Here is a 22,118-nt window from a genome sequence, read left to right as displayed (position 1 = left end):
CAACCCGCCACCTCGCACGTAGACGTCAACCAGCCACCACGTCAACCCGCCACCACACTAAAGAGGTGGCTGGTTGACGTGTATGAACATGTCTAAGCACCACCAGGACAACGTGCCACCACGACAACCCGCCACCACACATTTTTCCAAGGTGGCGGGTTGTCGTGCACGCTAGAGTCAACGTGCCATCCCGACAACGAGCCACCACGTCAACCCGCCACCTCAAACTTCTTCTTCTTTTTGATGGCGGGTTGACTTGGTGGCGGGTTGACGTGGTGGCGCCTTGGCGCGTTCCCGTTGAGATACACAGGAAGGCATGAGGCAGGCCACACTCATCCGGTTCGGCAAATCTGCCGATCCGGCGGGAAAATGCTCCGGCGAAACCGCCGGATATTCTCTACCTCGCCGGACCGCCGGATCGGCGGTTTCGCCGGAGCAGTGGGTAGTGGGGCATTGTGCCTTGTGGAGATGAACACACTTACCGGCGAAACAGCCGGACTGCAACTGCCCCCACTCCTCAGTCGTGGTTCAACCCTCGAGGGTGGTGATTGTTTATGATTTGTATGCAGTGTCCAAGTGGTGTATTTAGTTTTGTTTTGCTATTTAGTTGATTTAGTTTTTATTTTTAGTCTGTTTATCTGTATATCATCATGGTAGATGTTGATATGGATTTACTTATTAGTTTGGTCCATGAGAAACCAGAACATTGCGATAGGTCTTTGGAAATTTACAAAGACAAAAACAAAACGAGGGACAGCAGCAGCTGGCGACAAATTTGTGCAGCACTGAATCCAACCTTTCCAGCGTCTCATGTATATGTTTTGTCCTTGTATTTGCACTGTAATCTTCGATAGTTGAATGAGGGTACAGACATTCGAAAATAATTTAAAAAAACTTATTTTCTTCATTTCTCAGCTGTAAAAATAGAGTGTAAAAAGCTCCATGTAGCTGTCTGTTCTCCAGAATAGGATGCGCCCAAACAGTTCGGTGGTGTTTTCTCTTCCTTTTGTGGTGGAACAAACACAGCAAGGCCAACTTTTGAGGTCCCGACCCGACAGCACCATTTCTAAGACTAAACTGTACTAGTCTAAGACAAAACTGATTCAGAGTTCATTGCACTCTATTTATTTTCGCCGGAATAAGTGTGTTCTGACCCTCAACCTCCGGTTTCGCCGGTAAGTGTGTTCCTGGCCTTACAATCGAACTCTGAGGAACGCCATACCTGACACTTTTGGACGTATATGTTGTGCCCAGTGCCCTCAACAGAATCCACCTGATGTCTTCCCGCCGGGTAGGAGTAGCAGTCGATCATCCTCAGTGCCACGCTGTCTACTCCCAAAGTCCCAAACTCCTCAACTTGCCAATCAGAAGACCATGATTCCATACCACCAGGTAGAAACACGGAAAACGAGGCCTTGTAGAATTTATTTCTTATTTTTATTGTCTTGGGTGGTTGAATGAACATTGAGGATTTGAGCCCAATTCTAAGTAGTATCAAAGATAAAACGTAGTATCATTGACTATATAACACTACATAGTGTTATATAGTCAATGGTAGTATTGTTAATCTATGGTCACATAATTAACTTTGAGTTAGTTTTTCCTATTTTGCAGTCAAGCATAAGCAAAGACCTCTGAGTGAGTCTCCGAGTGGATGGCAACAGAATGACGAAATTTTGGAAACAAACAACAACATAACCTAACACAACACACATCGACACATCTTGCAGATTCACCACACCATTCACCGTAAACTAACTTAGTCAATCGATTTAGTGAAGCTTATTATAAAGTGTAATTGTTTAACCAATGTCCTCTTTCATGTAAAAGCAAAAAGCTCACTCTCACAATGGTCAAAGAACAGTACCGAGAAACAGATTTAGCCAAGAAAATGTAAGTTACTCATACCTAAGTTATTCAGCAACTAGGACTAGCCCTAGCTCTAGTTCTCTAAATTATATTTTCCTTGATTACAAAATGGGTACACTTCCACATCTGTTGGCACAAACAACCGAATGAGTAATATTGATTATTCAATTGTTAAATTTGATATATCGTTTGGTTAGTTAGGTTAGGTAACCTTACCTAACTAACCAAACGATATATCGATTGATATTTTCATTCGGTTGCTTGTGCCAACAGATATGGAAGTGTACCCAAAATCTATGACAAAAAGTTAGTGCCACCGATGGGATTCGATCTAGATATCTCTTGTACATCAGCCGAGTAATCTATCCACTACACCACGAACACCGATGTTTGTACGTTGTCTTGTTGTGGTAATGGTGTTCCGGACTCCCACAACCCGGTGATGTCACTGCCGGATGCCTAGCCTCTCTGTATTAATTGAGCGGAGCGAGCGAAGCTCTCATACATCGACTTTTATGCATTTCGTAATACGCAAACTCCTCCTAGACGGCTGAATCAATCGTTTTCAAATTTTGGATGGTGATAAAGACCATATCGGTGAGTGCCAACATCTATATAGCGTTAAAAATAACTCTCAGGAATCCGCCCCACTGGGTCTCAAAGTTTCAATGTAATCCTTATAGAAGCAGTATTTGACACATAAACAAAGACATATGATCAGCTGTTGACTTTTGAATGCAGTAGATAAAGAAATAGCTGATAGCATTATTCCACAGATATTAGAACAGAAACGGTATGAATCATATATAATCAAATGACGACACTAGCTTGAGGTCCATGACGTAGGAAATGCTAAAGGTGAGCAGTCTGGAGTGTGAAAACTGTTTATGACGATTAGATTTAGGTATCTGCATTCCTAAAATTCTATGGGAAGGGAGGAAAAGGGGTCCGCGATGTAGGAAGTGGTGAAGGAAGTACTAAAGGTGAGCAGTCTGGAGTGTGGAAACTGTTTATGACGATTAGATTTAGGTATCTGCATTCCAAAAATCATAAGGGAAGGGAGGAAAACAGGTCCGCGACGTAGGAAGTGATGAAGGTAGTAGTCAAGGCGAGCTGTCCGGAGTGTGGGAACTGTTTATGACGATTAGATTAAGGTATCTGCAATCATAAAACGCTGTGGGAAGGGAGGAAAACAGGTCCACGATGTAGGAAGTGGTGAAGGAAGTAGTCAAGGCAAGCAGTCCGGAGTGTGGGAACTGTTTATGACGTTTAGATTAAAGTACCTGCAATCATAAAACGCTATGGGAAGGGAGGAAAACGGGTCCGCGACGTAGGAAGTGATGAAGGAAGTAGTCAAGGCGAGAGCTGTCCGGAGTGTGGGAACTTTTTATGACTATTATATTAAGAAATTTGCAATCATAAAATGCTATGGAAAGGGAAGGAAACAGGTCCGTGGCGTTGGAAGTGGCGAAGGAATTAGTAAAGGCTAGCGGTCCGGAGTATGTGAACTGTTTATGACGATTAGATTAAGGTATCTGCAATCATAAAATGCTATGGGAAGGGAGGTAAACAGGTCCGTGACGTAGGAAGTTGTGAAGGAAGTAGTAAATGCGAGCAGTCTGGAGTGTGGAAACTGTTTATAACGATTAGATTTAGGTATCTGCATTCCAAAAATCATAAGGGAAGGGAGGAAAACAGGTCCGCGACGTAGGAAGTGATGAAGGAAGTAGTCAAGGCGAACTGTCCGGAGTGTGGGAACTGCTTATGACCATTATATTAAGGTATTTGCAATCCTATGATGCTATGGGAAGGGAGGGAAACAGGTCTGCGACGTAGGAAGTGGTGAAGGAAGTAGTAAAGGCGAGCAGTCCGGAGTGTGGGAACTGTTTATGACGTTTAGATTAAAGTACCTGCAATCATAAAATGCTATGGGAAGGGAGGAAAACAGGTCTGCGACGTAGGAAGTGGTGAAGGAAGTAGTAAAGGCGAGCAGTCCGGAGTGTGGGAACTGTTTATGACGTTTAGATTAAAGTACCTGCAATCATAAAATGCTATGGGAAGGGAGGAAAACGGGTCCGCGACGTAGGAAGTGATGAAGGAAGTAGTCAAGGCGAGAGCTGTCCGGATTGTGGGAACTTTTTATGACTATTATATTAAGAAATTTGCAATCATAAAATGCTATGGAAAGGGAAGGAAACAGGTCGGTGGCGTTGGAAGTGGCGAAGGAAGTAGTAAAGGCTAGCGGTCGGGAGTATGGGAACTGTTTATGACTATTAGATTAAGGTATCTGCAATCATAAAATGCTATGGGAAGGGAGGTAAACAGGTCCGTGACGTAGGAAGTGGTGAAGGAAGTAGTAAATGCGAGCAGTCCGGAGTGTGGTAACAGTTTATGAGCATTAGATTAAGGTATTTGCAATCCTATGATGCTATGGGAAGGGAGGGAAACAGGTCCGCGACGTAGGAAGTGGCGAAGGAAGTAGTAAAGGCGAGCAGTCCGGAGTGTGGGAACTGTTTATGACGATTAGATTAAGGTATCTGCAATCATAAAATGCTATTGGAAGGGAGGAAAACGAGTCAACGATGTAGGAAGTGGTGAAGGAAGTAGTCATGGGAAGCTGTCCGGAGTGTGGGAACTGTTTATGACGATTAGATCAAGGTATCTGCAATCCTAAAATGCTATGGAAAGGGAGGTAAACAGGTCCGTGACGTAGGAAGTGGTGAAGGAAGTAGTAAATGCGAGCAGTCTGGAATGTGGGAACTGTTTATGACGATTAGATTAAGGTATCTGCAATCATAAAATGCTATAGGAAGGGAGGAAAACGGGTCCGCAACGTAGGAAGTGATGAAGGAAGTAGTCAAGGCGAGCTGTCCGGAGTGTGGGGACTGTTTATGACGATTAGATTAAGGTATCTGCAATCACAAAATGCTATGAAAAGGGAGGGAAACAGGTCGGTGGCGTAGGAAGTGGTGAAGGAAGTAGTAAAAGCGAGCAGTCAGGAGTGTTGGAACTGCTTATGACGATTAGATTAAGGTATCTGCAATCCTATGATGCTATGGGAGGGGAGGGAAACAGGTCCGCGACATAGGAAGTGGTGAAGGAATTAGTCAAGGCGAGCTGTCCGGAGTGTGGGAACTGTTTATGACGATTAGATTAAGGTATCTGCAATCATAAAACGCTGTGGGAAGGGAGGAAAACAGGTCCACGATGTAGGAAGTGGTGAAGGAAGTAGTCAAGGCAAGCTGTCCGGAGTGTGGGAACTGTTTATGACGATTAGATTAAGGTATCTACAATCTTAAAATTCTATGGGAAGAGAGGGAAACAGGTCCGCGACGTAAGAAGAGGTGAAGGAAGTAGTAAGGTGAGCAGTGTGGAGTGTGGGAACTGGAAACCGTTTGTAGCAGTTAGATTAATGTATCTGCAATGCTGAAATGCTAGCAGAAAGGATGGAAGCATCCCCACGACATAGAAAATGGTGAAAGAAGTAGTAAAAGCTAGCAGTGCGGAGTGTGGGGAATGTTTGTGGCAATTCGATTAACGTATCTAAAATACTTAATTGCTATGGAAAGTGATGAAAACAGGTCCACGATGTAGGAAATTGCTTAGAAAGTAGTAAAGTATGAGCATAGTGTGAAAACCGTCTGTGGCAGTTAGATTGATGTATCTTTAATCCAAAAATGCTATGAGAAGGGAAGGAAACAAGAGTCTATGACGTAGGAAATTGTGAAGGAAGTAGTAAGGCTTGCAGTGTAGAGTGTGGGAACTGTCTTTGGCAATTACATTAATGTATCTGCAATCCTAAAATGCTATGGGAAGAGAGGGAAATAGGTCCACGACGTAGGGGGTGGTGAAGGATGTAGTAAAGGTGAGCGTGTTGAGTGTGGGAATGGATAAATGTATCTGCTATGCTAAAACGCTATGGGAAGAGACTGTAGACTGTAGGTTAAAATAATTACGAAGCACGAATCGATACACATTTCGATACATGTAATCGTTTACAATAGAAATTTACAACTGAGTTGACAACAGCTGACTTTTTCTCCATAGAGGATAAAAACTATTTTTACTTCCTAAAGAGTAAAAATGCTACTTTAGACCCGCAACGCATGTATTAAAAACGACTGGTATTACTGCAGTATGACCAAAACAATATAATATAAACCCTTGATGGCTCCGCTCAATTTTGTGGATGCCTCTGCGAACGCCACCTAGTAAACTTAATGTGTTACTCAAACGATTTTTACAAACTTTCTATTCTTTGGCTAGGCTAAATGAATAAATTTTAAGAATTTTTTCCTATGACACTTATGGTACAAACACAAATTTTATCCCCATATTCTCGTTTTATGGTTGCCTTTTTTAGACGATGGCTTAATCCAAATTCAGGGCTGTATTGGCCTATTAAGAGTTTGAAGTTAGGTTGAATTAGAAAGGTAAATTTTATTTAGCTTATGCTACCTCCAGATTGTTTATAGTTTATATACAATTAAAACACTGGGGAAAACACTAACTTACAGCATAACTTCCTTCTACTTATTTCAAGAGTTTTAGCAATAATATTTTATGTTAAGTTATTTTGTTTGTTAAACCAGATCCCATGTCAGCTTTGGCGTGGATGGACCCCATCAAATGCAGCAACAGGCACATTTGCATGTTGTTGCCAAAAATTTATACTCCCAAGATACAGCAAGAACCCCAGTTCCCTTTGGTGTTTTGGATAGACGGATGGTAAATATATGTTACTACCGGTAACAATGTTTTGAGAATACATTCTAATAGGCTAACTTAAAGTTATTTTAGTGTAGGCCTACTTGTATTAAATTATTGTTAAGAGATGTGTCGTAGTTGGAATTTAGTTAGATTATTTGGTATTTATTTGCTATAGGTGCCTCCAAACGAATTTTCAATATTGATGTCTTACTTTATAGTTTTTTACCTCCTGAATCCAAATTGACAAATATTACTCAAAATATCCTCGTAAAAATATACAACATTAGAATAAACAAGGTAGGACGGATGACATTTACAAGTGGAATGAACTGTGGGTTAAGTAAGGATTTTCAACCACACGACAAGCAACAACTGGAAGATCTAACTCTGATTCTGATCGGCATTATGCGAATTTGTGACTGCATTAAGTGTTTTGCAATTAGGTTAGATGAGGAAGGCAATTTTTAGGTTCTAATGAATTGAATTATTAGTTTATGTTACCTACAGACTGTTTTTGTACCTACCTACTATTATAACCCCAAGAAAAACACTGTTAAGTACTACAGTATTTCAAAAATGCTTCTCAATTAATACCATTAAGTTTTTTTGTTAAATAATGTATAAATTTGTAAAAATAACTCTTTTTATTTTTCAATACATTAACCTTGTTATTTGTTTGTTAGGGAACTAACCAGAAAGACGCAAACTGCCAGTCTTGCAGTAAAGGTCTGAATGATTGTGTAGGACACTTTGGATATATTGATCTTGAACTACCTGTGTTTCATATTGGATATTTCCGCTCTGTAATAAACATCCTGCAGACTGTATGTAAGGTAAGTTCAATTCCACTTTTTTACCTTAGGCATAGTTACCAGATTATTTAAGGTTGTGTACCTATTTCATAAAAAAAAAATAAGCTGTAAGTTTTTCCGATTACCGGTAAATATGTAACCTACTTCATGGTGTCTACAGGTCACAGAAGTCACTGAAAAGTATGTTTTAGGATCCCAAAAGTCACAGACAAAAATATGCCCCACTAAATAAAGTTTCCCAAACCTGTCTTTTTTTGTTTTGCACCTTGCTGCAGGCAATGATTAACACATTCGATGCGGCGGGTCCACCGGTGGACCCCGCGCGTCTCAGCTGAGGAGCGGGGGGTCCACCGGTGGGGGAGCGCGCATTGCATTGTTTGCCGGATCAGTGTGGTTCAGCCATTGTCGGGGGAACGTTGTAATCTTTACCAGCCTGTAGCTTATAATGCGAGCTTTATTCTGGTGTAGGTTGGTACAAAGATTTCCCGTAAAATCCCGTCTGGCAATGCTTTTGTCCCGTTTTCGGGGATTTTCTCAGTTCGAGCCGTATTACAAAGACTCTGGTTATTGATCCAGGCAGTGCTGCTACCTTTGGGTGTTTCAGTGAACTACGTCCACTTTCGGAGTAACGCAGAACAATCACCACTGCTCTTTTGTGATTCGTCTTACTGAGATATTTCAATACCAATAGCGTCGCTGATTCAGTTAGCGCGTCGGGGCTCCGCCCTGGCCTCGCCGCAATTGGCGAGCGCCTGTTTAAAGGTTTTCAGCAGCGAATGTGTTAAATTCTTGATGCAGAATCAGAGAGGGAACATATTTTGGGAGCAGGCAACCAGCTCAAATTATTATGACACAAAATATTGTATGCCCAATTATCTCATGTTCAAGTTAATGAAAAGTATTGTCGTATTGGTACCAAAGAGCGTGTGTTTAACATCTTTCCCCTCCCAAAAGTCACTGAAAATTAGTTTGATCAACTGGTAGACACCCTGTACTTATTTATATCTGTATTATTTAGTTTTGTTCTATATATTTTTATAAACATTTGCCTAAGACACTAAAATAAAATAATTACCTCCAAAAAGTAACCAAGTTTAGAGCATAAAGTACTTGTAGGGTTTTGCGGAAGAATCATATTTTAAATGTCTCCATACACTAACCTCAAATGTGTTCGCTTACAGAACCCTCTCTGCGCTCATGTGTTGCTGACTGACAAGGACCGTATGTCTTTCTACGCAAAGGTGCGCAACCCAAACCTCACGTACTTAGCTCGCAAGGCTTTGCGCAAGCAGGTACAAGAACGCGCCAAGAAAGTTAGCCTTTGTCCCCACTGTGGTGACATCAATGGAGTCATCAAGAAATGTGGCTTACTCAAAATCAGCCATGAAAAGTTCCGGACCAAACGCCCAGAAGGCATCATGGCTGCAAAGTTGGGTAAGATTATGGTTTAAGATAATACCCTCTCAATCAAGATAAAATACAAATGAGTTCACTAAAGTTTTTGGTTTGGATAAAGTGTTGTAAGGTTAAGTTATTTTGAGAAGAGTAAAGTTCAGTTGTTGTGAGAAAAGTGTCAAAATTGTGCACAGTTCATCACTGATATTTCGTTCTAAGGTAGAACTTCTTCAGTCATCATAGAGGTCCCCTCATGGAGGTGTGTAATACTTTAGTTTACCTTTCAATTACAGTGCGAGCAGTTTGTCACCTTCATGTTCTGATGATAATACAGAAAAATCTCTTAACAGTAATGAAAGGAAAATAGCCCATTTTTTTATGACAATATTTTAGTTAAAACATTTTCTTTTATTAATTATTGCAAGGCAATAATGTAACTCAAGTACAGATAAAGGTTATATACGTGTGAATAAACGTTATAACAGATACATGTAGATTGATTATGCATTTTTAACAACCGACAAATCATCTAATTTCTTTTAGGCCTAACATGCAACTTTTTTACAACATCACCACCACTACTTTGAACAGCACTGACATACTAGCATCTGTTTCTATCTACTTCTTGTAAATTATAGTAGTGTGTGTTGTAGTTTGTGTTGTTTAGCAGTCAACAGCCTTATACCTGAACACGGTGCCACCTTTCTTTATTTCATTTTCTCTTCTTTAGTTTAAGATGCATGTATTTTGTGTCCTATATAATGTGCACATCTTCTTCACTTTGTAATATGTACAAACCTCGTGTCTATTAAATAAGTATAGGATTTAAAACACAAATTTTAAAAACTAAAAATTCCAATCAAGTTAAACCTCTAACATCCCACCCTAAAGCAACTCTCTAACTCCCCCATAGACAATGTCTAACGACCTTTTTAAAGCAATAACCTTCTTTAAGTTAGCACTTACATCATATATGGCCTACTTGCACCACATTGCCTAACACTTCCTCTTAAAAATTCGACCCGTCGTAATATACATGTTGTTGTTTTTATTTTCAAAGACTCTTTTGGTTAGTCATTATTTTTGTTGGGAGAGGTTTTACTCTAATATTAAGTTGCTTTCTGTTATCAGCTGAGTATGACGATGTGGTTGCGTACAACCCTGAGCTGGAGTCTGCTCGCAAACACGGCCTCACACAGATCCTGAACCCACAGGAGGTCCTACGACTGCTGGAGGCCATCCCGGAGCAGGACGTCCAGTTGTTGCTGATGAACCCTTCAGTGTCTCACCCGGCACATCTCATCCTCACTCGCATACCCGTGCCACCCATCTGTATCAGGCCCTCTGTCATATCTGACCTCAAATCTGGAACGTAAGTATACATCGCTAACAAGCATGCTAGTAGTGTAACTTCATGCTGATTTTTTTAATTCTGGCATCATGTTTTAAAGTCATTTTTAAACGTAAACACAAAATTCCAAATTCTTGTAAAAGAAGTTTTTGGTGGAGGCAGAATAAAGTAATTTTTCATCCATCCTGTTAACTTACACTTAAGCCATCCCACTGTTTATTTTAGGAGGGCCTCTCCCGCCAAGCTTTCCCGTGGACAAGTGAACTCATGAATTTATTGTATAACAGATCTAACTAAGACAGGATTCAAACTCTTGATCTACAGTGCTATACTAGACCTTAAGGTCTACTGTGCCATCAGTACTTGTAAACCTAAAGCATTACAAAGTTGAGTTGTGTGTTAGTTGTAAGCTTGACTTTCAGGTCACAGTGCATGCCAGGTACGTATAGTTTTCAGTTGTTTCGAGCTATGCCCGTATAGACAGTTGTATAAAAAGGTTTTGTTATTTTACTCTTGCTAGCCTAGATATATTTTGTGCTGCTTTGGACTGACATAATTAATTTACTATTCACACATTTTACATAGCAATGAAGATGATTTGACAATGAAACTGTCGGAGATCGTGTTTATCAATGACGTGATAGCCAAACATCGACAGTCCGGAGCCAAGGCTCAGATGATCAATGAAGATTGGGAGTTTCTACAGCTGCATTGTGCTTTATACATCAACAGTGAGACCTCGGGGATACCAATCAACATGCAGGTAGGTTATGTACTTCAGAGTCATAGTTAATGTCCCACTTTCACATAATTATTAGAACCCGGAACTATTTTACACATTCCTTCTGAATAGGACTTCAGGATCAACACATTATCATATAGTTAAAGTTATTGGCGATTTGCGGGATTTAAACCTTGAACCCTGGGGATGGAAGCCCGCTCTCTAACACCAAATCAACTTGCACCCCCTTAAGAATAAAGTTATTTATCAGTAAAAGGTCGTTCCTAAACTTCTTTACAAATTTTAAGGCTTAAAGACTATAAGCTATACAAATTTTAAATTTCTAGCTCGTCTGGAAACATTATTGAACTGATACTTCTGTAAGTTAACTACCATGTTTATTTTTGTCTGAAGTTTTACCAAAGCCGCTGATATAGCCTAATCCAGAGAAAATTCAATAGCTTTTAAACTGTGTTTAACTCTGATATCTGCCTTTGATCAGTGTGCTAAATATTTGTTGTGACTGAATAAATCTATTTATAACACAGAGAAATAAGGTTGAGAGGAACAATTCAATGGCATACAAGAGATGTCTAGCACTAATGCTGATGTCTTGGGCAAAGTCCCACTCCGAACCCCTTGCCCTCATGTACTAACAGCTCTCAGTGGAGGAAGACCCTGTGCCCTAGTGCTCGCCGTTTGGGCTCTTCCTTGCTCGTCACAAGTACATATTCGCCCCAATATTCCAGAGCTGAAATCGAATGGATGTCCCAAGAAAGCTACACAAGCCTATACCACACACATTCCACATTTGCCTTTCAATTATGTTTGGTACAATATACAAGTACGGTAGCTACATTCCAAATTAAAATTGTGATAAGTAATTTATTCTGAAGTAAGATAGTAGTCTATTTAATGTTCTCAAGTTTTAAAATTTGTCTTGTTTTCAGCCAAAAAAGTCCAGTCGAGGACTGGTGCAGAGGTTGAAAGGCAAGCAGGGACGATTCAGGGGTAATCTCTCAGGCAAGCGTGTAGACTTTTCCAGCAGAACTGTCATCTCTCCAGATCCTAATTTAAGGATAGAAGAGGTAAGTTAATTTGTAATAAAGGTCTATGAACAAAAAGTAACTCTAAAACTCCACTGATAGTATAGAACCATTTACCGAAACTGGAGAGAAAGTGTGTCCAATATTGTGAAAAACTATTCTTTCATTAACAAACAATATGGGCTATTGGCATCTTGTGTGTCGCCAATAGACAAACAGACAGAAATTACAGTAATGATTCTTATTCAATTTAAATAAAAAATTATTCCATGCAATAAACAGACATAACTTTATTCATTCATAATAATAATTGGTGACAGGTGGGTGTGCCGGTGCATGTGGCAAAGATACTGACATTCCCAGAGAGGGTCCACCCGGCCAACAAGGCGTTGATGAAGCAACTAATCATCAACGGACCAGACGTCCACCCCGGGGCAAACTTTGTACAGCAGAAGGACTCAAACTACAAGAAGTACCTGCGTTACGGCAACCGGTTCAAGATAGCTCAAGAACTCAAGGTAATAGGTGACACATGATGTTAACAATTTACTGATTACATTTCTAAGTGTGTGTTAATTGAAGGTGGTTTCTTAAAAACTAGTTCAAAATTCCTTCTTGGGTATCTTTAAGTTCCCACAAAACCCCTAGGTCATGTGAAAACATTTCTATGGTTTATAATTCCGAATTTGAATAGAATATACTATTTTTAAAACCTGTTAAATAAAGGATATTTTTAATTTTTCTGAATAGTTAGATATCACACTCATCAAGGGCGCTAAAACAAAATAAAAAATATCTTAAACAATTTTGTGAAATTTGATATTTTAAATTCAGGCTGTTATAACAAGTGTACTGTTTACAGGAAGGAGACATAGTAGAACGCCACTTGCGGGACGGTGATGTGGTATTGTTCAACAGACAACCAAGTCTGCACAAACTGAGTATCATGTGTCATCGGGCAAAAGTGTTGGAACATCGCACGTTCAGGTTAGCTCATTATTCAACCTAAAACAACCAAACGCCTTGTTATACTTATGTTATATGTGGTTGGATCGATCATTGGGCCGGATGTTGGAATGTCATGGCTGTTTGACAAATTTATAACCTACTGTAAAATGGCTGTCCAGATTAATTCGAGGTTAAAAAACGGCCGGGGTGTGGGCCGCTGGCTTCACATTGCGGTCTCACAGCACATGTGCGTGGGACGCGCTTAACAACCAGACCTTAGTATGAGCAATAGGAGCTTAGGCTAAGTCGGAGGAGAGCAATATTATGTTCGTGTAGAGAAATATTCTCCTCAGTTTCCATTGTGCAATCCGTTGCAAGCTAACACGATCTGTCTTCTGTCAACCACACCTTTTTTATGTGTGTGTAGGGGACGAATTGCATGAAACAACTTCAAAAGTGCTCGTGGAACCCCAGTTTCCTTCTTGGCACACGCTTCCTAGGTGCTTATGAGTGACCTGCGTCCCATAATTTGATGGCATCACTTCCTGGGGAGTTTATGTTTTTTTTTTTGTTACTGAATAAGTATTCTGTTTTGGTATTCAATACAAATGATTTTTTGGCGGAAAAATGGCGGATGGAGATGAAGCTCTGGTTTGTGCGGTATGTAAAATTGTCTGTTTAGAAAGTGAAAAACCACTGTTATGTGAGGGTTTTTGTGGATCGTGGTTCCATTTAAAATGTTTGGACATACCCATGAAGAAATTAAATGAAGTACGAAAAGTTCAAGACATAATTCGTTGGTTTTGTGCTCAGTGCGATTCAAAGGTAATGAGCCATATTAACGAAACTAAAAACCGCTCAAACGATATAATTGAAGCTAACTTAAATGATAGTGCAATCTCTACCTTAGGAAAAACCTTGGAAAAGAAGCTAAATATTTTAATTAATCAAAGTATAAAGGCAAACAGTAGCTTAAAACAAATATTGAATTCCCATAAAGTTGAGGTTAACTCCGAACATTTTGAGCTTGAAAATGAGAATCTAGTAGTAGATGAAAATTGTCGTCTGCAAACATCGTGGACGGATCCTCATCCAAAGTCTACTGAATCTAAAGTCGATAATGAGTCCATTTCATCGAAAGACTCACTAACTGATGGAACGACTTCACATTTAAAAGTCGTTGCCGGTCCTACTAAACTCGACTGTCGTACTCTATGTTGTGGCGAAGCAGATCTCATCGGCAGTGACTCCACTATTTCTAACTTGTCATCTGCATCTGTCAACATAACCTCTGTTGTAAACTCTGATCTGAATGGTGAAGTTATAAAAACTAAAACTTTTAATAACTCAAAATGGACTCAAGTCAGGAAAAGTTCTAGGCTAGCAAAGAAAACCCCGATAAATGTGACGAAAGTGGTAAACAGTGATAAGCAGATTACCAGTAAAACTAAAACACCGAACTCAGCTTCTGTAGGCAGTCATAGGTCTTCGGGGGTGAGTACTACAAACCCGTCCTATAGTGATGTCCTTAAGAGTAATCCTACTAGGATGACAAATATCAGTAGAGTTATTCGTGGGACAAACAAGGTAAGTCCTGGAAACACCCTAAAGACGGCTAAAAGATGTTTTTGGCTGTTTGTATCTGGTCTTGACCCTTCTGTAACTGAGCAAAATATTTTTGACTTCTTGAAAGACTTTAAAGACTGTGACTATCAGTGTAATCAGTTACCCTCCAGGTTTGCACACTACAAATCCTTTAAAATAGGTGTGCCATTTGAAATGTGTGATGAATTTCTCAACCCTGAACTGTGGCCTGAAGGCTCTGTGGTTGGCAAGTATCGTCCTCCTAGGGCTCATCGCTCAGGCAATGTAGGTTTTCGTAAGAATAATGAAAGTTTTTTAGGAAGAGCTCAAGACACAGTGTAGGCCAAGTTGAACTCTTTGACACTCCAGTTATCGAAGCAGATAACTCGGAATTACAAACAGACAGTTTGTTGACAATTGTGTCCATCAATGCTCAATCAATTCGGAATAAACTCGGACTCATAGAAACAATGCTTGTTGATAAACCTGCTGACGTTGTCTGCATCTGCGAACACTGGCTATTTGATGATGAGCTCCCATTCTACACTCCCGAGAACTTCGTACTTGGCGGCAAATACTGCAGGCTTCCTCCGCTGACTCACGGCGGTTCCGCAGTGTTTATTAAAGTAAATATAAATTTTGAGTCTGTCGATATCACTGATTTATGCTGTAATAGTATCTTTGAGGCCATGAGGCCTCTGCAGTTAATCTTTGTGATTTTAATTTTATAATTGTTAATGTTTACCGTACACCTGATTCTAATTTTAATGATTTTGTAAATAGCCTAGAATGTTTATTATTAAAGATAAGTAAGTCAAAGTATGCCAACATAGCTATAGTAGGAGATTTCAATGTTAATATATTAAGTTTAAGTCAAGAAACTAATCATTTTTTAAATATTATGAGATCTTTTGACCTATATCCAGCCCACAACCAACCAACCAGAAACTCATCTTGTCTTGACAATGTTTTTTTTTACTAATATTCACAATGATTTTTTGTCCTGTTCTTTCACTGCTCAAGACATTATCTCAGATCATGCTGCTGTTTGGGTAAAGTTTTTATCTATCAATAACAATTCAATCATTGACAAAAATAGATCTCTACTAAACCCCAAACCTGCAATAATGAAGAAACGCCTGACTGCGGACCATAGGGTTGAAAACTTGAGATTTAACTTAGATATCTATGATTGGTCACCTCTTTATGAAACTCTTGATGTAAATATAGCCTGTTCTTTTATATTGAATGTATTAAATTATTTCTTGAATTTATATTGTCCTATAATTAATGTAAAACATAAGGGTAACTCTAGGCCTACAACAAAAAAAAAAGAATTGGTATAATGCAGAACTTAGATCAATGAAAAAAACTTTGTTATGTCTATATGATAAGTGGAAAGTTAGCTTAAGCAATGATGATAAAACTAGATTTAATGCCTTAAAAAAAATGTATAATAATGCAATAAGAGATGCAAAGATAGCGGCTAATGATTCAATGATCTTAAATTCATCTAATACATGCAAGGCTGCTTGGCAAATAGTGAAGAAGGAATCAGGACATTCAAAGGTCAACACTGACATTCCGTTATCCCCCAACACACTCAACAACTTTTTTGTTAATGTTGCATCACAGTCCAACGCCTACCCTCCTACCAGCCCCAAGCATACAGACTTTATCAAAAACTTTCAACAGCACGCTGGAAATGGTTCTAGGCCTAGTAATACTAATGTCTTCAAATGGGAGGAAGTGAGTGCCAAACAAGTTGCCTCTATTGTGTCTGAACTGAGCAACTCCAAAAGTGAAGATGTGTATGGACTTAGTAACTGTATTGTGAAAAAAATATGTTCTTCCATTGTTCATCCCCTCACCTTTCTTATCAACCTTATTTTAAAATCTGGCATTTTTCCTGACTCCCTTAAAGTATCAAAGATCTCTCCAATTTTTAAAAAAGGTCAAAGAAGCAGTCCAGAGAACTATCGCCCAATAGCAATCGTTCCCATCATCAGTAAAATTATTGAATCATGTATTTTTAAGCAGCTGTATGAATATTTCTCAGTTCATAATTTACTGTATGATCATCAGTATGGTTTCAGACATAAGCGCTCCACAGCCATGGCTGTTGAAACAGTTGTTGACTATATTCTTAAGGGGTTTGAAAGGAAACTGGTAGTTGGCTCCTGCCTAGTAGACTTAAGTAAAGCTTTTGATACAATCTCTCACAATGTTCTCTGTAGTAAATTAAGTTTTTATGGTATCAACAATCTAGAGTTAAGCTTGTTAAGTTCATATTTAAGTAATAGAAAACAGATTGTTGTAATTAAGGATACCGCTTCTGAAATACTTAATGTAACGACTGGCGTTCCCCAAGGCTCCATTTTAGGGCCTTTTTTGTTTCTTGTTTTTGTAAACGATTTTAGTTGTAATATTCCAGTTCTGAGTGTGTTGTATGCTGATGACACAACTTTTGTAGTGTCTGCTAAAACTGAATTTGATGTAAAAACTCAACTCAACAATGCCTTGTCAACCGCAAAGTCATGGTACTCAGCCAACAATCTAACCTTAAATGGAGATAAAACCGAATTCCTGTACTTTTCCTTGAAAAATCAACTGTGCAATAACCTCACTAAACCTGTCAAACTCCTTGGTATGTATCTAGATAGTAAATTGACTTGGGAAGAACATGTTTCTCAACTTTCTAAAAAGCTGTCTCGTATTGTCCACCTGTTAAGAAAGCTTAAGCATAGTGTCAGCTTAGAAGTTCTTCGGATGACATATTTTGGTCTCTTCCACTCACAAATTAGCTATGGAATTCGTTTGTGGGGAAACTCTGCTGCCTCCAACAAAATATTCACTTGGCAAAAAAAAGCTATCAGGACTATTATGGGTCTTACTAAACGTGAATCTTGTAAACCTAGTTTTATTCAGCTCAATATTTTAACTTTGCCATCACTGTATATTTTTTCCAACCTTATGTATGTAAAAGACAATTTAGTTAACTTTCCCATGCAGGACAGCAATCATCATCACAACACTAGAACTAAGCACAATATTGTTACACCTTATATTAGATTAAGTAAAACCTTCAAAAGTTACCATTATCAACAGTATCTATTGTTCAATAAGTTACCATTAGAAATTAGAACTCTGTCTGTAAACAATTTTAAATCGTATGTAATGACATTCTTAAAAACAAATGCCTTTTACACTGTAGAAGATTTTTTAAACTTGTAAGTTAAGCCATCAATGTCATGTGGATAAAGTAGTATCTAAGTTGAAACACTCAAAAATGCTACATACAACCCTATTTGTTGTACTGTTTGACGTTGCCTATTACTGTACTAAGTTTAATGGCATTAATAAATTCTTATTGAGTCTTATTGAGTCTTATTGAAATTTCATAACAAAAAAGTCTGGCTAAAATAATTTTATACTTGTTTAGTACTCAAATTGTTAATCCACTCGACCCTAGACGTCTGCCTGAGAATCTCTGAAAATGTGACAAACGGATATTGACACGATGGACCCAAGCACTGGATCCCAAGGTCTTTGTTTGTTTAACGTCAACGTTTTCGGTTTGAATAAAATTAAACTTTCTTTTGCCATTCATACCTATGTTCTAGTCTCTCATGCTGCCGACAAGCCGAGTTATGGGGCTCGCTCGCACTGGGGCGGCGAGACTTGAACTAATTTTTTAGTTGACTGTATTATTATGTATGATTTGTGTATGTAATAAAAGTAATTATTGATGCAGGTTCAATGAGTGTGTGTGTACGCCGTACAATGCAGACTTTGACGGAGATGAAATGAATCTTCACCTTCCACAGACAGAGGAGGCTCGAGCTGAGGCGTTAGTGCTCATGGGGGTTCGTAAACAAAATATACCTTTTTAAATATGCTATTCATCCATGTAAATACACATCAACAAGATATAATTGATTACAAGTTCTATTTCAAGTCGCAATTGAGTGTATTTTCAACATTCAATTCTATTTGAGGGTGAGCTATGAATTCATGTTTGTGCTGGTTACTATCTCTGTCTTGTAGGTAAAAAGCATAGTTTGGCAACCACTGTTGTACAATGAACATCACGTTGCTCTTAAAAATTATATATTTGTTAGATATTTTTCCAGTTGAAGGATTAGACCATGTTGAAACTATTCTATGTACACGTTGTGTGTTGGTTGTGACAAAGTAAGTAATTTAAAAGGTTTAAATACCTGCTATCAAGCAATCCATTTAATTGCAGTTGCAACTAGTATCGACTCCTATGTGGAGTCATCATCAGGCGGTACAAGGACTTCTTCTTTCTTCATATGAAGAGCGTCATATTTAACACGTAAAAATAAATAAACACTTACACACGACTTATTTATTTTTACGTGTTAAATATGACGCTCTTCATATGAAGAAAGAAGAAGTCCTTGTACCGCCTGATGATGACTCCACATAGGAGTCGATACTAGTTGCAACTGCAATTAAATGGATTGCTTGATAGCAGGTATTTAAACCTTTTTAATATTATTTGGCAATCCGGAGGCTATATCCACAATAAGTAATTGTATTGGTCTGATGGCAGAACAAGTCCAACTTGGTGACGCCGCGCAATGGCGAACTACTGATTGCTGCGACACAGGACTTCATCACAGGAGCGTACTTGTTGACTCAGAGGGACAACTTCCTGACCAGGGCTGAGGTGTGTCAACTAGCGGCCACATTGCTGGCGGGTTCTGACACGCACATGAACATAGACCTACCTCCTCCTGCCATTCGCAAGGTAACTCACTCACTACTGTACGTGCGGTGAGTCGTTGTCCTTGTGTAAACAATTTAAAAGTGTTTCACTGAAATAAAGGATATTGTTGTTTGTAACTTATATTTGAATTTTTTTATTTCTTTATGCTCTTTCTCCAGCTAACAAGAATTTGATTACGTTCATTAAGCCGCACTCCCAGTAGGTCCAGCTTAACGAGATTTTACTGTACCATCACTGCCAAATTCTATAATTTATTCAATGGTTCAAATGCTTCAAAATCTGCATTATGATTAATCACTATCAAACTACACAATTTATTTTTTACCTTTAGCCTAGATCTCTTTAGCATTTATAAAATATATATATATGAAACAAAGTTTAAAGGTCAAATCACCTTTAAGTGGAACCCAACATACACTTTTCCAAACAATCTTTTAGTAAAAATGTGAAGATAATTATTCTTCTTGTACTGTGATCAGTGATGTTATTGTGTGTGCAGCCCCAAGTGATGTGGACAGGCAAGCAGGTGTTTGGATTGATACTGAAGCCCAACAAGTCATGTCCTGTCAAGGCTAATCTCCGCACCAAAGGACGAGCTTACACATCTGACGAGGACCTTTGCGTCAGAGATTCCTGTAAGTCAACAGTTTACCTATGACTAGTAGATAATGAGAACATTATTTATTTCACAGTCCTTATCAAACTGTAACTACTTGCACAAACTTGTCTTTGTAGCCGAGTGGTTACAGGGTTCACCATCAAATCTGAAGGTCGCTGGATTGATTCCAAGCGAAATAAATTCTGGACCCAGTCATTGGGCAATCAATTAATGATACTATCTATTCAAAGGTAGATGTTAAATAGTAACAAGGCCAAGATTTTGCCATTCCCAAAAAAAAAAAAAAAAATACCAATGTTGTAGTGCTTAGAAATTAAAATCGTCACTTTCTTATAACACTACTTTACTGTTAGCCTAACCCATAAATCATACAAAGAATACAAAGAATAATAAAATCAATAGGTAGAGTAGACAGGAACAGTGTTAATCACTTAGTAAAAACAGAAAATAAACCCCAATAAAAAATAAAAAAAAATAAAAACCTCTATTTTATGTAACCTCTGGAGGCCAAAGAGCTTGGCTCCAGCTCTTCTGGCAGGAGTTAGACCTCCAAACTCACCACATAAGAGCTACAAAACAACCTGAACCCCAGATCAAGTGCACTCACACTGGTCTACTTGAAGTAATTTATTCTTTTATAACACTTCCAGCCTACTCACACAACATTGCCAAACAGTTCCTCTTTACAATTTGACCTCTGCCATTACAGTAGCTAGACCCAAACAAATCTTTTTGATCCCAAAGCAATTGGAACCTAGCCCTATTAGTGTATTTACTGCTTATTTGTTGTTTGCACTTCAGAAAGTCAATAGTTAAATGTTTCAGTTTTGGTGATTCGTAACTCCGAGCTGCTAACAGGAGCCATGGACAAGTCAACATTAGGGTCTGGAGGCAAGAACAACATATTTTACGTGCTGCTGCGGGACTGGGGGGAGAGTATAGCGACGACAGCCATGTGGCGACTGGCGAGACTGGCCTCCAAATACCTGATGGACCGAGGGTTCAGTATTGGTATCGGAGATGTCACTCCAGGGACAGGCTTGCTGCGAGCCAAGCAGAGACTCCTCAACCAGGGGTTCGTACCTAGATACTGTGATAAAGTGGAACCATTGTGGGGTTACTTGTATTTTTAGGACTGTGTAAATTACAAATAAAATAATTTCAATTTCATCCATAAGAATTCATAAAAATATTGTCTTGAGTTAATGATACATATTATGTGTTGACTTCAGTCATGTACTGGGATCTTTCCAGGGGTCTGAAATCGGTATTCGGTTTTAGAAAACGAGATAGTTGACTCAGATCAATAAATGTTCCAAAGAGCCGATGCAGTTCTGGTAAAAAAAAGATTCAACCAGTTCTTAAGCTGAATACATTCATCATCGCCATCCACAGATAGCTTGGATCTCTTTTGCAGGTATTTGAATTGAATTGCTTGGAATACTGTAGCAGTTAGAATACTTACCAGAGCTTATTGCATTGGCGTTTCTCCCATTGCGCGTCTCAACGGCGGAGCGAAAACTGACTCATTTCGGGACCAAGCAACAACTGACAACGCAAGCCTCGATGAGGGAGCGACGACCAACTTCCTCGAGTCTCGACGACAGAGCCATGACTAATTTCAGGGTTCTTTTGCACCCTGTTATAAAGGCTCCGCTGGGCAAATGGTCTGTATGCGCTTGTTTTCGCTGCACTCCTCTGTGAACAGTAGTCTTTTCTTCCACCATACTTTGTGGTACTTTGCAATTAAGAAGGTAAGAGATGTCTGAATGGAATTGATTTCATTGGAATGAAGTTGAAGCAGATTTCTCTGTTCTATATACAGGTACACCAAGTGTGATGAGTACATATCTCGTATGAAGGAGGGACGTCTGCAGTGTCAGCCTGGTTGTTCTGCGGAGGAGACACTAGAAGCTGTGATACTCAAGGAGCTCTCTGTGATCCGAGACCACGCAGGTAAAGCTTGTCTAAAGGAGCTCCACCCTACAAACAGTCCACTCGTCATGGCCCTCAGTGGCTCTAAAGGTTTGCTAATTTTTATAATTTGTTTTGTAATACTGAAATATTATATTGTTGTTGGCAAAATAATTTAAACTTAAAATTCAAAATTGTGCTGCTACGATGTTTTTGATGGATAATGTTTTGCTATTATTATATGAAATACTACCTCAAATCAAACATCTCGTTCTGTTTTATTGTTTGATATTAAACGTTAATCACAACCTGACTGTGACATACAACTTTTAAGTATTGACTATTGAATTCTAATTCAATCACATTAATTTAGTTTTGAATGATTACACTGTC

The 22,118-nt window shown here is 39.0% G+C and overlaps 1 protein-coding gene across 1 annotated transcript in view; it reads left to right on the top strand.

The window, feature by feature from the left end:
- The first annotated feature begins 1,722 nt into the window (after positions 1 to 1,722).
- The window catches only part of LOC128985840 (DNA-directed RNA polymerase III subunit RPC1), a 40,939-nt gene continuing 20,543 nt past the window's right edge, over positions 1,723 to 22,118 (top strand). Inside the window, exons 1-14 of the mRNA XM_054405765.1 lie at positions 1,723 to 1,893; positions 6,462 to 6,597; positions 7,263 to 7,412; positions 8,573 to 8,825; positions 9,918 to 10,158; positions 10,723 to 10,900; positions 11,809 to 11,946; positions 12,225 to 12,422; positions 12,767 to 12,891; positions 18,191 to 18,302; positions 19,016 to 19,213; positions 19,692 to 19,827; positions 20,637 to 20,886; positions 21,637 to 21,836. Coding sequence (XP_054261740.1) covers positions 1,850 to 1,893; positions 6,462 to 6,597; positions 7,263 to 7,412; positions 8,573 to 8,825; positions 9,918 to 10,158; positions 10,723 to 10,900; positions 11,809 to 11,946; positions 12,225 to 12,422; positions 12,767 to 12,891; positions 18,191 to 18,302; positions 19,016 to 19,213; positions 19,692 to 19,827; positions 20,637 to 20,886; positions 21,637 to 21,836 — 2,359 coding nt within the window. The 5' untranslated portion in view covers positions 1,723 to 1,849. The remainder of the gene's footprint in view (positions 1,894 to 6,461; positions 6,598 to 7,262; positions 7,413 to 8,572; positions 8,826 to 9,917; positions 10,159 to 10,722; positions 10,901 to 11,808; positions 11,947 to 12,224; positions 12,423 to 12,766; positions 12,892 to 18,190; positions 18,303 to 19,015; positions 19,214 to 19,691; positions 19,828 to 20,636; positions 20,887 to 21,636; positions 21,837 to 22,118) is intronic.

The sequence above is a fragment of the Macrosteles quadrilineatus genome, unplaced genomic scaffold, assembly GCF_028750875.1.
Source record: "Macrosteles quadrilineatus isolate MER2022 unplaced genomic scaffold, UCM_ALF_1.0 Scaffold_2__2_contigs__length_208266976, whole genome shotgun sequence".
Classification (NCBI taxonomy): domain Eukaryota; kingdom Metazoa; phylum Arthropoda; class Insecta; order Hemiptera; family Cicadellidae; genus Macrosteles; species Macrosteles quadrilineatus.
Note: the sequence above shows the minus strand (reverse complement) of the source record. Positions and strands in the feature narration are given on the sequence as shown.